Source organism: Canis lupus, chromosome 4 (genome assembly GCF_011100685.1).
Source record: "Canis lupus familiaris isolate Mischka breed German Shepherd chromosome 4, alternate assembly UU_Cfam_GSD_1.0, whole genome shotgun sequence".
In the NCBI taxonomy this organism is placed as follows: domain Eukaryota; kingdom Metazoa; phylum Chordata; class Mammalia; order Carnivora; family Canidae; genus Canis; species Canis lupus.
Genome location: NC_049225.1, coordinates 44,257,003 through 44,274,566, shown reverse-complemented (window position 1 = coordinate 44,274,566; position 17,564 = coordinate 44,257,003). Strand labels below are relative to the sequence as shown.

The 17,564-nt window shown below is 46.9% G+C and overlaps 1 protein-coding gene across 6 annotated transcripts in view; it reads left to right on the top strand.

The window, feature by feature from the left end:
- Window positions 1-17,564, top strand: part of WWC1 (WW and C2 domain containing 1) — a 155,521-nt gene that overhangs the window by 49,066 nt on the left and 88,891 nt on the right. Inside the window, exon 1 of one of the 6 annotated variants that reach the window (XM_038534804.1) lies at window positions 16,972-17,085. The exons of the other annotated variants lie outside the window; for them this stretch is intronic. Within the exon in view, the coding sequence (XP_038390732.1) occupies window positions 17,006-17,085 (80 nt within the window). The 5' untranslated portion in view covers window positions 16,972-17,005. Of the gene's footprint in view, window positions 1-16,971; window positions 17,086-17,564 lie in introns of those variants that run through there. 6 annotated transcript variants of the gene reach the window in all.

Genomic DNA, 17,564 nt, shown 5'->3' with positions numbered 1-17,564 from the left:
GTACTCAACAGAGCAGAAAGGGTAGTGATCCACATGGACCCTCTAAATGTGAGCTCTCTCCACCTCTGCTGCTTGAAACACCTGCTTCACCTTCTGCCTCCAGGTTATTCTTTCAGGGTCCCATGGTAAACACCTCAGCCACGTTGGACAGTAAATACTAGGGGCCACTTACTGGAAAAGCCAGGAAAAGCTGCTGTTTGCTCAGTGATACTGTCGGGCCATAGCTTCTCTCATCTCCCGACTCTACCTGCTGCTGTGTTGGTTTCCTTCTCAATTTTCACATGATGGGCTTCTAGGATTTAGGCCAAGTGCAGAAAGAGGTCTTTTGCCTTCATGATTCATGCAGAAGCCGTGGAGCTGACTGTCACTGGCCCATATGGGGGCACATTCTGGCCCCTGACCAGGAGCTGAGTGGGGGTCGGTCAGGCCCATATCAAGTGCCCATCTCCAAGCTGGCGTGAAATTACCTCCCAAAGCACATGGGCTGAGAATCTTAGAGAGGTGATTGTCCTGGAAAATTGGCAACTTGCTCACCCAGAGAGGTAGAAATGGGTGTTTGGTGTCAAAATCCCAACAGCCATCCTTCATACCTTCCCCGGCTAGTCCCCAGGGCCAGTCCAGTAGGCTGCCCACCTGGGCCAGGTGGGCACCTGGACAGAAGTTGAGAGCAGCTCTTGTAAACTAACATCCCCACATACCCTGGGCCCTCTACTTTTAAGCAGTACTCTCCTTTTCTCCACTCAGAGATTAATGGCATCTGGCAAAGGCAGGGGCTGGAGGAGAGCTGGTCATTATCACGATCATTCATTCATCCGTTCACTCATTCTGCTCACTGGATTACTCAGCTATTAGTTTAACAGATGCTCATTAACACCTAAGACCTTGCAGACAGTGGGTTTAAGGGTTTTCCAGACTTGAGTCACTGGTGCACTGTCTTCCCAATTTCCCTCTCCCCAATTGTTGGCAAAAGCCATGAAGCAAAATGGTGTTCTCATTCCCTAGCTCCTAGCTCATGGGGAGGCTGTCAGCCTGGGGCAAATCTTGCTTTGTGCAAAAGGGAGCCTGTCAGATGCTGGAGGTTAAAGACAGTGTCACCAGACTGAGACTATCTTCAATGGAATCTGAAAAGCTGAAGAGAAATTGAAAAAAGTATCCTTTTCTCACCAAGAGACCCAGTGCCTCTTCCTACCTTGTACGTATGCCACGTGAAGTTGTCCTGTGTGCCTCCGAAAAGTGTATACACATAGGATATGTCAAATACTGGTGGCATTCAGAAGTGAAACCAATATACACCTTGCCTGGAAGCAACTTCCATTCTAGCAGGAGAGATATGAGCAGCAGGATACATGCGAGAGTGCTGCTGTCAGGCAGGACGTGAAGGAAGGAGTGTCCAGATAAAGTGCTGGAAGGCCAGAAGAGGGTGCTCCCTGGGCACCTGGTGAAGGGTGCAGGGGCCTTGATGCTCAGGGGGGAGCTTCCCCAGAGAATGGGCTCAGGCATCTCAGGCAGAGGGGGAGCAAGAGAAAGGCAGGGAGGCTGGGAGTGTTCAGGGAGCAGCAAGGAGGCCTGCCCATGGCTCTGCTGTTTCTGCCCACTCAGGTGTCCGTTTATACTTGGATCCTACTGGTGCCGATTAGTAGACTGTCTATTCAGAACCAAGACCAGGAGGTCTGCCTAGTGACCTCCTGTTCCCTGCATGCTCTTGACCTTGGTTTGCTCCACATTCTCTGCCCAGTCATCCTGGAGTGGCAGCTGGTGTAGTAAAAGAAGCTGATGGGGACGCAGACCCCAGAGCCTCTCCTTCCCAGGTGTAGGACCCTAGCTGCTAGCTTTCTGGGGAGGCTGTGAGCCTGGGGGTGAATTTTCTGCTGGTGAACTGGCAGTAATCTGAGAACCCACCTCAGGGATGGTTGGGAGTGTAAAATGAGACAGGGCACATAGAGTGCTGAGCACACAACCTGGCATGGGATGAGCTCAATAAACATTAACGAATACAATTTAAAAAATATGTTCCATACACGCTTATGGAGTATAACCAGTAATTGAGACGTTGTTGGCTTCCTATCCTCGTTGGCTTCCAATGAACAAGTTAACCTCCCTGGTCCTTAGTTTCATCATCTGAAAAATGGGATGTCTGTGCCAGGTGATCAAATACACTCACAAAGTGAGAATTGCACAGTATGCCCTCGACAGCTATTTCCTTTGCCTGAGTGGCCTCAGCTGTGCTTTGGGTTTGTCCGTTGATTGTTCTGGTATTGTTCATTGAGTTCCAGCTTGGTGCCAGAGCCTTCCACTCTTCTTTTGTCTGACTGTCAAAATAACTTTGCACAGTATTAATATGCATACTTCCCATTTTTGCTAATTGCAGGGTGTATGGTGGTTAAGAGTGCAGAAACTGCTTGCCCAGGCTCGGGTCCCAGCTCTGTAGGGCCTGAGCAACTGGCTTAGCCTCTCCAGGCCTCAGTTTCCATCTAAAATGCAGATGATAATCCTTAATTATACAAAGTAGAATCTTCTCATGGGATTGCTGTGAGGATTACATTGAGTTAGTATGTAGAACTCTTAGGTCAATGCTTGCCAAATAGTAATCATCTGTAAATGAGAACTATCACAGTCATGAATACTAATGAGTTGAAGTTACTCAGCTGGTACGTGACTGAACTCAGGTTTGATCCCAGACCTGTGTGCTCCAAAGCCCACCTGTTCCTTCCACTTCACTAGTAGCTTTCTCTCCCACTTGGAAACCCTTAAGTATATTTTGGGCCCTTCTAGGGGGCTGGGGACAGCCCCTGCCTTGCTGCCTCTCATCCCTGGGCCTCCCAGACTTACCCCAGCAGGTTTGCTCATGTCCTTCTCCTGCCTTCCCTCAGAAGAGGAACTGACCTCCCCTCTCCCCATCACCACCTTTCCTGGAGCTACGCCATGACCCGCCTGGCTCTTCCTTCCAGAATTTTTGCCCAGTCCCTTGCTGTTCTCCCGGACCCTGAGGCAGTTCTTGCCCTTCACAAGTAAAGTTCTTAAGTAAAGAGACAAGGTGCTACTGATACACAAACGTAGAACAGCCCTGCTTCTGGCATCAGCCAGCTTTGTGCTAGGTCTTCTCATCTCCCACCCACCCAAAGAATCAGGGTTGTTGCCCTTTCCCTCCCTAAACCCACAAGGGAACCGGACCACCTTCGCCTTTGCCCTAGGGTTTGGCTGGCTGTGTGCCATGGAGCCAATCACAGGCCCTCTCAAGGCCTTGTTTCCTCTCCTGTACAGTGCATGGTTGTGAAGGATGGAGACATATAATGTTATTTATTTGGTTGAACAATCGCTGCCCTTAGGGACCCAGGCTATTTCCTGCTTCCTTTCAGGAGCCTCCTGGAACTGTCCGGTATGCAGGAATCTCTCCTTTTTGTGAACTCTGTGGCACCTTTCATGAAAGTCTCATTTTGACCAATGTCTTCATTGTCTTCATTCCTCCATATATATTATCATGTGTGAATGAATATGTTTATGTGTTTATTTCCAGTGATTCTAAGCTCATGTAGTATTTGGTGCTAGGTATATAGCTGTGTAAAAGATATTTGAACATTACCTTAGACTCTCAAAAAATGAGTGTTTTTCAGTATTGATGCACTTGAACCTATAGGGGTTCACTTGTTAAGCCCTTTCTCTCTGGTTTGTATGTTCTCTTAGGGAAAAGCAAAATTTCAAGTATTTGGATAAACTTCTGAAATATATTTTAGCTTTTTAAAAAAATTATCCTTTCTTTCTTTCCTCCATCCTACATTTTTTGGGAACCTGGGGCATGCCTAGCACTAGCAGTGTCCTTTGTACAAAAATAAGTGTTCCTGAAGTTCACAGGATGCTTGGTGTTCATCGTGAACCCAGTTACAAAGTCTGACTTTTGCCAGTCTGCAGAGAGTTTGCTGGATGCCCACGGAGTCGGCTCCATTGGCAAGTTTCTCCTCTGTGGACCAGTGTGGTTCTGTCAGTTTAAATTCTTCACAAGGAGGGTTATCAGGGCCTGTTCTGTGGGGAGTTTCCAGTTTGCCTTGGGGTTTATGGAGGGCATTGAGCTCAAGGGTGAGCCTGTAACAGGCCCTTTATGCCTCTGGGATTCTTTCTTTTCATGATGCTGCTACTGGCTTTGTAAATGTTGGGCCCAGTGACTTTACTCAAGAGGGAGGGAAAGGGGGAAGAAAAGACTCGAAGAAAGCCCCCACAAACTGAAAACCTTTTCCCTTGGAAAGGAGGGGACACTCACAAGTTCTGTGTTTCGTTCCTTCAGCAGATAGGAACTAACTCTACACTCTATTGTATTTAGACAGCGGCAGTGAACTAGGCAGGTTGGCTCTGTTTACGTGGAAAAGAAGACAGACAGTCAACATGCCCGTAAGCAAATACAGAGATGGGACATATTGGGAAAGTAGAAGGAACACAGGAACTCGACTGTTGAGCCCTGTTCCGCTGGGATGCATGCCACATGGGACCCCCAGAAGGGAAGAGTCTGACACTCTTACATCTGGGAACCCAGCTCTCTGTGGTCCCAAAGGCCTTGCCCTCTCCTCTGACAGAGGTGGGCTCCAGGCTCTTATGTGTTGGTGTCTGTGAAAAAGAAGCAATAGTAGCACATCACTGCCAGGCAAGGACCCTTCATGTCAGCTGGGCTGGGAGAGGCCCTGGCCCACACCCTGCTCTGGTCGGGGGATTATCTGTGATGATGGAGCAGCTGCTCCCCAATAACAGAAACCCAGACAATCCACAAGGATCCTTCCCACCCTCAAGTGTAAGCTCCTTTACTCAGGACTGCTGAGTAGACTATCCAGGGGTCACAGAAGACCTGTGCCAGAGAGAGATTCACTTCTGCATGCTGATGATTATACTAATGAGAATGAAATGGAAGGAGGAGCCGGAGGCCTCTGTTGCTCCCCAGTGAGATAATGTACTCCCCAAGGAAGGAGAATTGGCTGTTTTCACACTTCTCCAGTTACCAACTGGGAATGAGGAAGGAGACCTATTGAGAGAGTAGGTGGTGGAGGGGAAGAAGCAGTGGGCCAGGGCGCAGGTGGCCTGTGTCCAATGCTGGCACAAACCAGGGACCCGGGAGCCCTGTCAGTTTAGGAAAGTCTCAGCGTGCCTTGTTTGTTCATCTGTAAAATGGGGGAGCGATGATGAGGGTCAGGATGCTGTTGTCCTAATGGTTATTTGCCAATCAAATAAGGTCAAGCATGAGGAAGTACTTTGAGGACACTGAAGTATTTCTTCATTTGCAAATTTCCCTTTGATGGGACAAGCAAAACTTGGAAGGTAGGAGGCCTAGCTGTGAACGCTGCTGGGAATTCCAATAAAATATTTCCTTCTTCATTTGTTCTTTTGTGAGTTCATGTATTCATTCAGTGAGCATTCACCTGGTGCTCACTCATGTGAGATGCTGAGGCTACAATGATTGATAAGACACTGCTCAGGCCCTCGTAAAACTCATAGAAGTGGCAAACACAGAAACAATGGAAGGACATATATGGTAAGGAAATAACTCTTGAACCCTGCTTTAGATCAACAGGTGCCCAGGAAAAGATGTTCTGGGCGGCAGGAACAGCAAAGAGAAAGGCATGGAGGGTGTGAAATAGCATGGACTATGCATGGAATGGTCTTAAAGCCATGTCCTCGCCAGAAGCAGCAGGAAGCTCACGTTTTTCTGAGTGAGAACCTTGTCAAGGCAGAGGGGTTCGGGGGCGTGGGTGAGAGTTGTTTTAATAGCTTCGACGGCTGAGTATTCTATAAGTATTCTTACCATAGTTTGTGTTGTACAGGCTGGTCTGATCCCCATTAGCTTTCTGTTTGACATAAAATATTCCAAGCTGCCCCACACACACACTTATTACCCTCCACTAGCACTCCTCCTGCGAAACCTAACTAGTTGTAATTTGGGGTGATTAATAATGGTTTGGGATTTTTCTGTGTTTGTCTACCCAGATAGATACCTTTGTGGGGAAGATCTAAATATTAGTCAGGTCCTTTCACATCAGCCCCTAGACAGCCTCCTGGGCTGGTCTCTTTGGGGTCCTCAGGCCCCAGGAGGGCTGAGTGCATTCCTCTCCAGGCAGCGGCCCAGGGCCCTGTGGGAGTCTCATTGGCCTCCACTCTGCATCATGGCTCCGCTTTTCAGCAAAGATCATGTAACTAGTGTTGGTGCTTGTTTTCTTTCAGTGTTTTAATACATTTCTATGCTTTGAATTTTTCCCTAAGAAGAAAATTAGGGTTCGTTTTGGAATGACTCTTTTTTCTTTTTTATGAAGGGGTAGTAAGAGATTCTATATAGAAGAACTGAAGAACTGAAGTTGTGTAGAAAAATGTACTTGGTATTTTTAGTGGGATTTTTTTTCCTGTCTTTTTCTGGTTTTAAAAGCAGCAGGGGAGGGTGGGAATCCCTGAATATTACCCCTACCACCAAAAGGCGAACACTGTCAACATTTTGGCATTTTTCCTTGTAGTCACTTTATACCCTGCTTTTCTATTCCTTTTTAAATTCTGTAATATAAGCACTCTTTCCTCTATCATCCAAAAGGCTTTGTGAGTATATGCCTCAAACAGTTGCTTCAAATGGTTATTACCAAACATTCAGTCGCTATATAGTTTACCTATTTCCTATTGATTTTGAGGCTGTGTCCTTTTTTTTTTTCTTTCATTTATGCCAGGGGATTATCATAGGAGCTACCTACATGGCTTGCTGTGAGAACTTAATGACAGGTCATACATGTAAGGTACCAAGGATGTCCTGGTGTTATTACTCTCTGAGGGTTTTGACACGGGGTCCTTGCAGAGGAGCATGCAAGTCACCCTTTAGATACTCAATTTTCACGTCAAAATGGCACCATGAAATACCAGACCTGGAAGAATTGGTTGAGATGGAGTCCATCCTCCTTGTTTCGTTGATGGGGAAACAGAGGCCCGAGTAAGAGAAGGGACTTGACCAAGGCCATCTGGGTGGGTATAAGACATACAGCAGAGCATCTCCTGCAGTCAAGCAGCGAGGAGATCAGATGACTTCAGAATCCAGATGGAGCCCTTCCACCAAGCCTGCTGGATGTATCGTTTGATGTCCAGAGCTCGGGCAGGCTCAGTGTGGGGGTCAACGGATGTTTCAGATCCCTCCCATTGCCTCTGAAGCCCACAGATTAATCCCAGAGCAGTTAGGAAGCTTGTGGAATATTAGAAACACTGCACACAGTTTCTCTTGTACTGTACAGGTGATCTTTTGTTGACACCTCTCTCCCTCTCCCTTCCTCTTCCCACAATCCTCTTGGGCCAGTTGGATATTCATACATTCTCCCCTGGCACTGGAGCTGACGGTGGCTGCCAACCTGTGGGTTTCTTTTCCGTGTGGCTCACCATCTGGAGTGGCCACCTGGCCTCCTCGTGGGGTATGTGTATGTACGCGTGTGCGCGTGCTCAGGCACCCATGTCCCAGGGCCAGGGTATTGTGTCCCCTCTCTGTGCTTGAATGGCTGCATGAATAAGAGCAAGAGAACAGAGCACAGAAGACAATGCCCAGAAGTCATCCTGGCAGTATGAATGAATAATTCATGTTGTATCTGCTGCTTTCCAGGGCTTCCTGAAATAGCTGTTTTAATTGCTTATTTGTTTCACTGCTGACTTTAATTCAGCTGTCTTCAGCTCAGAACACTTTGGTGTTTAACATTGACTTGCAGGTAGGGCTTCCCTTCAGGGAACAACACATTTATTTTCTTCTTTAAAAAGAAATGATGGGAGGACAATAAACCCTTGAAGAAAGTCATATTTCTCAGAGGTGAAAACCATTTCCTTTTCAGCTCCTATGCAGAGCTCCTTTATAGTCAGTTACTATAGTCCTCTGTGATCTTGGAAAATAAGGAAGTAGCAGTTAGATGGACAGACAAGGTGAGCTTCTGGACTAGATCAGTCTGCTCACTGTGATGCAGTCCATGAACACTTGGGCTTCTGCAGCTTTTCAGACTCTCAGACATAACCAGGCTGGGTTGACTTGTGCTTTCCTAGACCAGCCAGCTCCAATGTCCAGGAAAGATGTCAGGAAGGCCCTATTTGCTTAGGTGGGCAACCCAGGAAACCCAGGAAACCACCCTGACCTTGCTGCCCATAGAACAGCGGTGGGGGCAGAGGCACAGTATCATGTCCTCCCAGGGCTTTGGTAGGTCACCTCTAGTGTGAAGTGCATGGCTCAGCTTTAAGAAGGCTTCTTCCAGTGGTCCTGGTGGAAAGGCCTGGAGAAGAGGAGGTTGGAAGCCAGGTTTTTGGAGCCCTTGATATCTGCATACAGGGGCAGCAAGAGGTAATGAGAGGTAGTTTGGAGGACCTGGGGTGAGACAAGTCGTGTGGGTTACAGCATGAGATAATAGGTGTCAATCTGAAGACACAAAGGACACCCAGAAGACCCTTGATGGCTGGAGAGATAGGGCTAGTGGGCTTTTTTTTTTTTAATGTTTATTTATTTGAGAGAGAGAGAGAGAACAAGTAAGGGGAGCAGCAGGCAGAGAGGGAGAAGCAGGCAACCTGCTGAGCCAGGAGCCTGATGTGGAGCTCAATCCCAGGACCCTGGGATCATTATCTGAGCCGACGGCAGACACTTAACCAACTGAGCCACCAAGGCACCCTGGGCTAGTGGACTTTGTGGTCTAGTCCTGCACCTGCAGAACCAAGGTCCTGTAGAGCCAATAGGCCAGGGTATGCCAACTGCCCCTATCCCAGCCCCTAGCTCTGCTTGGCCTTCTGTCTACAAATGGATGCAAAGGGAAGGGGCTGTTTAATGTGAAATAAATCAGAAAGAAAATGATGCTCACTGAGGGCCTTTTACATATAGAGCAGCTAAGTGATTGAGAACCTGAATTCCTGAATCAGATCCAAATGCTGGCTCTGTGCTCACTGGCTGTGGGACCTCAGGCAAGACACTGTTTTGGACAGGAGCTCAGCAAACACTAACAAAGGGCTGATACAGCCTGCGCACAGGGCTGTGCTCAGGGAGAGACTGAGCTGCCATGACCAGGTCCTGCAGAGTGGGCCGGGGAGGCAGAAAGCTGTGATAGCGGAGAGGCATTTCTTAACCACAGAGTTGGATACCATTTTTTAGAGTCCCTGCAGTTATGAGGTAGAGGATGCTATTGTACACCAGTGGGTCCTAGGTATGGTGCCAGGACCAGTGATATCAGCATCCCCTGGGAGCTTGTTGCAAATGCAAAATCTTAGCCCCACCCAGAATCAGAAACCTATTGAATCAGAAACTATGGAGGGGGGTTGCAGCCATCTGTGAGTTCTCAAGCCCTCCAGAGGATTCTGATACAACTCATGATTGAGAACCACTGCTGTATACAATAAGGAGATGTCAGGAGGGGTGCTCTTAGAATGAGTGAGTATGGACACGGGAAACTTGGAGGGAAGATCCTCTCCTTTGTGGCCATGTGACCTTGGAGAAGACCTTGGACAAGTACTGAACACAGGCTTGGAAACTCAGTACTGCAAAGTTCCTTAGAATCACTGTGTCCTCTTTCATGGGGGTTGGTGAAATAGGGCCCCAAGATGGGAAAGGCCAACCACAGTCGCTCAGTGCAGAGCTGGGGATTGAGGCCAGTTGGATTTACCTCTCAACTGGCCAAGTGTTCCTGGGTATGTCAACTCACCTCCTTATGCCTCGGTTTCCACATCTGGAAAATGGAGCTGATAATGGTACTTATAAATTATTTCAAAATTAAGATTCTATTGCATCAGATACAAGGTTTTTATTTTTTTTCTTGACAACTTTATTGAGAAATTGATTATTGAAACACACTATATTGTATGTATTTACAATCAAGTGCAGTTGGATGAATTTTGACATACATATGTATATCTGTGAACCCATCTTCATAATCAACATAACAATTCCCATCTTTGTACCCCTTTGGAATCCTTCTCTCCCTCCACCAGCATCCCCAGGCAACCATTGATCTGCTCTCTGTCCCTATAGGTTATTTTGTGTTTTCTAGAATTTTATATAAATGGAATCATATAGTATAGTCTCTTTTTCCCTGACTTCTGCACAATGTTTCTGAGATTCCTCTATGTTGTTGCATGTGTTAACAGTTTGTTCCTTTTTATTACCAAGTACTATTCCATTATATCACACACTACATGTGTCTATCCATTCAACTGTCTTGTGTTTTTTTTTTTTTAAGATTTTATTTATTTATTTGAGAGAGAGAACGAGCATATGAGTTGGGCGGGGAGGGGCAGAGAGCAAGGGAGAAGCAGATTCCCCACTGAGCAGGGAGCTGGATGCAGTACTTAATCCTAGGACCTGGGATCATGTTGACCTGAGCCAAAGGCAGAGGCTTAACTGACTGAGCCACCCACGTGCCCCATATCCATTCAACTGTTAATGGACATTTGGGTTATTTCCAGCTTGGGGTTATTACAAATCAACACAACATTTATTTTTGTAAGAAGCATCATTATTTTATGTGCCACTAAGAAAGGAAAAAAGCTACAATTAAATTATAACCCAATGTTTTGAAATTAAATAAAATGTTTATCTCATACTTATGGCAATAAATCTTTCAAACTTAGATTTTTTAAAACTCATCTAGTGCTTTTATGCATACAAAGAAAAAAAATCCAACTGGATAAACAAAGTTCCAGTGTTCCTGAAACAACATCTTATTCAGAATCCAATTCTTTTTTATTTTATTTTATTTAAATTCCAGTATGGTTAGCATACAGCATTATATTAGTGTCATGAATCCAATTCTTTGGAGTTACTTTTTAACTCAGGATTATTGCTGTCTGTGCTTTGAATAGCATCCTTGTTGCCCTCAAAGTGTTGGTGATACAGCCTTGTTATAAGGACCCACTGAGAAATTCAAAGGTGCTGGGCTCTGAAGCCAGCGTGGCAATCATGTAGAGCTAGCCTACTTTGCACTCCTACTTGGGGAATGTTGCTAAACGGGTCTGTTTACTGCCTCCTTAACCCCTCCCCACCACCATTTGGCTCCTAAGGGTTGAAAGTACTCCACTGTTGTCTCTGGGATTTTATCCAAACCCATGATACCTTTGATGTCTGTACACAGGCAGGGACACCTCCATCACTGACAGTATTGTAAGATGTCAGTAAGCAGTGGCCACACACAGCCCAATTTCAGAGATGTTAAAACGTATTTTTAAATGTGCAGCTTAGAATCATTGAAAGATAGTCTATGTAAGGGAGCCTGAATTGTGCCTGGTACTTTGTACACCCTCAATGAAATTTAGCATTGTTGATTATTATTATTACTATTATTATTATTATCATCATCATCATCAATACTACTACTACTACTACTACTACTACTACTACTACTATTCAGCATTGGTGTCTCTGTTGGTTTAATGAAGGTGGCAAGTACCTGCCTCACAGTAAAGTTATGAAGATAAAGGAAATGATTTCTCTTACGGAGAACATATGATCCAGCACCTCATTCTTAATTGGCCTTCAGCAAAAAACATTCTCATTATTGTTTCATTGCAGCCTCACAATGCTCTTGACCTTTGGGATAGGCAGCCAAATAGTAGATGAATGAAGGCAAAAACCATAAAGCAGGCCTCAGAGACACCATATTCCAGCTCCCTTGTTTGGGAGATGGGAGGCCCAGAAAGGGTAGGAAACCCAGGGGCATGGCTAATCTGGTAACAGCATTAAGATTCAAACCCAGATCTTGTCACTCCCCTTCCAGTGTTCTAAGCTGTGCTGTCATGGAAGGGGCCCCAAGTCAAGCAGGATGCCAGAGAAGCCTTCATGGCCAATTCCTTTCTAGAAAGGACCAGCTCCTCAGGCCTAGATGGGTGAGGTGAAGATAGAGCTCAAGGAATAGAGGAATGATCAGATTCCAGGGAGGGATGGGCTGTGGCCTCTGTCCTTTGAGCTGGAGGTTCCTGGACAGTCCAGCACCTGGGAGAACTCCTTGGAAACTTAGCCCATCAGACCGGAAGGAGTAAAAAGTGGGGGCTGAGTGCCCTCAGGGTCCTGACTACAAAAGAAGAACTCTGCATTCCTACCCAGCATTCTATGCCAAGTGCTATGTTGAGTCATTCCCATGTACTAATTCATTTAGTCTCTGTAAGAATCTTGCAAGGCAGATTTTCCTACTTTATACCTTGAGGAAACTGAGGCTCAGAGCTGGGGAAAGAATGGACTAAGATTACACAGCTAAGAAGGATGGAGCTGGCCCTGTCTGTAGGGCACAGAACCACCTTAGCCTAACTCTCAAATCAGGAATGAGGTTGAAGCTGGGGTAGAGCTAGGTGATGGACAGATATGTATACCAGGTGCCCTGTTCTGCTGTGGTGCTGGGCTTTCAGGAAATTACCCTCCAATGAGGAAATGGACAAAGGGAAGAGCCCATCTCCCAGCCTTATCTCTCCATGAGTGGGAGCTTCATAGTTATATACAGGTTCTCACCTCGTGGTCCTTCTTTCAGTATCATAGGGCCTGTTAGCCCAGAAAATACTATCAGTAACTATATCTTGCAGGATATTCAGGTACTCACTGCATTTCATATGGAGCTGAACTCAGCACCAGGTTGGTTTGATCTCTTGGTATCATGAGTGTGATGCAGGCCTGGGGTTGATTCCAGGTTTTAGTCTCAGCCCTGCCACTCGGTTCTTGGGTGGCTCTGAACAACTTTTTTCTCTCTGTGCCTCAGTTTTCTTATCAGTACAACAAGGGGGTTGGTTTGTCAGATTCTAAATGCCCTGTTCAGTTTTATCATTCTTTAGTACTTCTGCAGTGGAGGCCCCATTTGGATAGTAATGAAAATAATAATGAGTTGTTCATGTTTATTTCATGTATTCTAAAGTCTGTTTTATGCATTATCTCATTTAATTCTCAAAGAATGCTGTGAAGTAGGTCTGAAAGGTACCTACCCAAAAGGGTTGTTATAAGGCCCAAGTAAGTTAATGTCCACAAAGTGCTTGGAGAAGTTCTTGGCATTTAGTGAGTATTTAATAAATGTATTATTTTTCCCCTGTTTTTCAAATTTGAAAACTGAGCTACAAGAAAGTTTAAATGCCTTGCCCAAGGTCACACAGCTCGAAAATGACAGAGCCTGGATTCAAACCCAGAAGTCTAGCTCCAGAACCCTGTGTTCTTAACTACTATTCTAATGCTGCCTTTTGGTAAGATAAAAGTTGGAGTAACATGTTATAGAGCAAAGATACTGTGCGCAATAATAGTGCTATTCCCTCAGGGCGCCAGGGTGGCTCAGTTGGTTAAGCACCTGCCTTTGGCTCAAATCATGATCTCAGGGTCCTGGGATCGAATCCCCTGCTCAGAGGGGAGTCTGTTTCTTCCCCTGCCCGTCTCCCCCTCTTTCAAATAGATAAAATTGTAAAAAAAGTGCTACCCCCAAAAGTCATTCCAGTTCCACTTTTAAACAAAGCACTGTAATAGGCAAACAGGCAACTCTAGAATGTAGGCTGAATTTGGCCTTCCAGTAGTCAGTTGGCCATGCCTACTCTAATGCATTACCTGGTTCTCAAAGCCGTAATCTTAAATCCCAGCAAGTGGTACACAAAGCGGTAGCAGCACAGATTCACCACTGTGTCCCTGAGCTGGAGAGAATTAGGGAATGGAAAGACATAGAAACCTGGGGATGGAGGCCGAGGAAGGGGCTGGCCCAAGAACTCAGTGAGAGCAGAGCAAAGATGAGATTTAGCAGGGGGAGTGAGCCACCGGTGTGTGTGAGGAGGGGGCAGCCTGGAGAACAGTCTGGAATCTTCCTTCTAGCTTGCTCCCTCCTCTTCTTTTCCCCATAAAAGAATTCCAGGAGGGGGAGTGACCAAGCCAAGAAAGCTTCCGGGTAAACCAGATCAACCAAAGTAGGGAAGCAAAGAGATCTGGGGTAAAAACACCAGAATGTTGAGATAGGTGTTTCAAGAGTGGAAGGAGGGAGGGAAATGTTTAAGAGAATGAGAGTTTAGAAGTTCCTGGTGTAAACACCTCCTCCAGAGAGCAATCATGAGAGCCAAACCCACTCCAGCTGCTGTCTCCTAATTCCTGGTTTAATTTCCAAAAAGGGAAAGCGTATATGGTCCCAGCCCCTGGAAGGAAAGGAGTCCATGGAGAAAATCACAGGACGTATTGGCTGTTCACCTGGACAGTTATTTTGCCTCAGTTTCTCCATCATGGAAGTAAGGATAGGAAAACTCCAACTCCTGATACCAGCTAATGTTGGTTGAGCCCTGTGTGCTGTGAGCTCAGCACAGCTCATTTTAACTAGGTCATCACTCTGAACATCCCCACTTTTCAGACGAAGAAGCAAACTCAGGCAGGTTAGGGTTCGTGCCCAAGGACAAACAGTAAGTAACAGTGCCTGCATGGAGATACAGGTGGCTGGCTCTGGAGCCTGGGAGTTTTAACCACCATGGGGTATCTCTTGGGGGTGAAGAGTGATCACTACATATCTGACCACCTAAGATGAAAGGGGACATGATTCTCCGGATTCTCAGGATGCATGGAGCACACAGCCTCTCAACAGATCACGTTAACAGCCCACATCTACTCAGGGAGTATTATGTGCTAGGCCACCTTATATGGGTTATCTCATTTAATTCCCACCACACCCTTATGAGATTGGGACTTCTATATATTTTTTTAATATATTTTGTATTGAAGTTTGATTTACCAACATGTAGTATAACACCTAGTGCTCATCCCGTAAGAGATTGGGACTTCTAAATTTCACAGAGAAGGGCACTCCTCCTAAAGAGATTATGTAACATGCCCATAGTTGTAGAAGAGGTGGACATGGGTTTCAGACCAGCACGGGATCCTGAGCCTTTGTGGGTAGCAGCTAACCTGTCTCCCCAGTAACCGTGATGTGGACCACTGTCTTCTTCCTTCCTACCTGGACTCCTTCCTCCTCCAGCCTTTCCTGACTGTACCCTGTTGCCTCAGTCTCTCCAGTCTCCCAACCCCTTGGCCTTTCACATCTGAACGGCTGACGTAGCAGCTTATTAACCATCCCTACATCCTCTGGTTTCCTATGTCTGCAGCCCCAGGTAGCATCCCCACCTCATATACAATCACCAAATGCCATGGTGATGGGTCACTGGCTGTTTTAAGGGCAAGCCTTGGCTCCCTGGCCAGACCCGCTGCCCTTAAAGGCAGAAATAAAGCTTATTCAAATGTCAGAGCCCTCATGGTGTCTGGCGTGGGACTAGGCAGTTGTGTCCATGCAGTAAATGTTTGTTGCTGGAAATGGGGGAGAGAGAAAGAAAGCAGAGGGTGAGGCAGGGAGTTTCTCTAGGTCTCCTCCTACAGCATAGCATAGGGGTAGCTCTTACAACGGAAGCCCATCCTCTGCATCCCTGGGCCTCCACTCATCACTTATAACAGAAAGATGTTACATGGCTTTTTTCCCCCCTCATCAAACTCACCAAAATCGTCCCGCTGCAACTAGCCCTTCCCATTGCTTCCCACCCCAAAAATCACCTTCTGCAAGAGGCTTCCTCTCACACTCCCTCCCTCCCATGCCCCACCCCCATTGCCCTTGATCCCACCACCATGTTGCATTTTTCTAAAGAGCGTGAATCTCTGACATGACATGACTTCAGTGGCTTGCTTCCTGGTTGGGGCGTGTCTCTCAACTAGAATGTAAGGGCAGGTCCCTGTCTGTCTCGTCCGCTTCTGCAGTTGGCGTTTATGAAGTTTCAGCTGTGTTTTGTGTGCAGTCCTCCTAACGAACTCTCTGATGGTCGTTTTTGTCACCCCCAGATTGTCAGATGTGTAGGTAAAGGTGTTTGAACATTACTCATTAAAGGAAAGGAGGAGAGCTTCAAACATTGCACTTTCTTCCTGCCCTCCACCCTGGCATTCAAGGTGCAAAAGGTGAAAGGGTAGCTTGGAAATGCGGCCCTTCTCTGCAGCAGCCTGGAGGTGGGGCTGCGAAGTTAGGGGTTGTGCAATCTAAGCTATGGGAACTATGCGTGTGAAACACCCCCGGGCGGAGGAGCCGAGGCCGGCCCCCTGTGCCGGGGTGGGACGAGAGGTTCAGCTGAAAGTTTGGACAGTTCTTGGCTTGGAGTCTGGAGGGCCCTTTAGGAAGCCATCCCGCCCAGCTGGCCTCGGAGAGAGCCCGGTTGGGGGCCAGCATTCTGCTGGATGGCGATAAAGAGGTTACTGTGGGAAGCATTCGGATCGCTAGGGAAGCAACAGGAACATGAAAGATAGGTTACGCGTTCCTCAGCCCCCGGAGAATCACCAGCCAGTGTTCGACTTGGCAGCAGGTCTTGCGTCCCTTCTCTGAGCTGCTGCTTAGAAAGGATGCACCGTCTGAATACCGAGTGCTGGCCATGGCACGCCGGGAGCCGCTCTCGCTCTCACAGGCCATAGGAAAGTGACAGGGAGCCGGGAGGGGGCCAAGGGGCCTGTGTTGCCGACAGGTGCGCCAGTGTGCTCCCTACAGGGTGATCCTGGCAGAACCCACCGGTCTCCAAGGTGACACATCCGGGCCGCATTTCCAGGAGGGCCTGTTGTGAAACATTCAGGAATGTTTGTGTTCCTTCAGAGATTGGTAATTAAGAAGAGGCAGAACTAGTTTTTGCTTGGCCCTCTTCCCTCCCTGCCTCTCGCGCCTCCAGCATTTGGGGCATTTCAATTTCATGATTGGGGTTTTCGTTAGTCCAGGACACAGAGGCTGGAGGCTGCCCTGAAGCTGACATGGGGTGAATCGCTTCATTGGAGAATGGGGGCTGGGAGTTCCAGGCAAGCCCCCAAGTCTGGGCCACATCTGAAAGCGGACATCTCTTCCCAGCCCACATTCTTGGCGCTTGCCCAAGGGGAAACATTGTAGGCCAGAGAAGCACCCACAGTTTCCCAGAGGGGACTGGTTTAAACAGACCGTTCTTCTCTCTGGCAGGAAGAGTGAATGCGTGCACGTGCATATATACGTGTGTGTGTGTGTGTATTTAAATCTTTGTGCAGCTAAAAACACTTCTCTTCATCCTGGTTCTCTGAATGACACATTGCGGCACACTGAATAATTCATCTCCCTCTTGGCATTTGTTCCAGAGAGAATCTTGCTGTCCAGATTTCTTGTAAGTTGCATAGTCTTCCAATAGAAGGTTTTCTGTTTCAGCTTTTCTCTTTCCCATGGAAGAGCTCTGGGAGCTAGGCTACCAGCCCTCTGGCTTTTCCCCCAGGATTGCATCAAAGGGGAACCCTGAATATCAAACCAGAGCCTACCTTTATCCTCGTGCCCTCTCCTTCTGACTTTGGGTCCTCTTGACTCGCTCTTCTTTATCCTTGATGGGCATAATGTCTGTGTTCCCTATAAGTGGAAGTCAGCATCTCAGTGGCATATTCTCATGGCAGTCACATATCTGAACCTCGTAGCTAACATTTATCACAGTTCTGACTTCCCAGTATCTAAGGCTGGAACACTCAGTGGAGTTCATGGTTTTCTGGAAAAGTGATGCATTTGGGCACTTTCAGACCTGTCCTATCTCCAGCCTCCATCCTCACCAAGAGTTCAGTGAATTACTAATATCGATGACTTGGATTCTTTGAAACACTT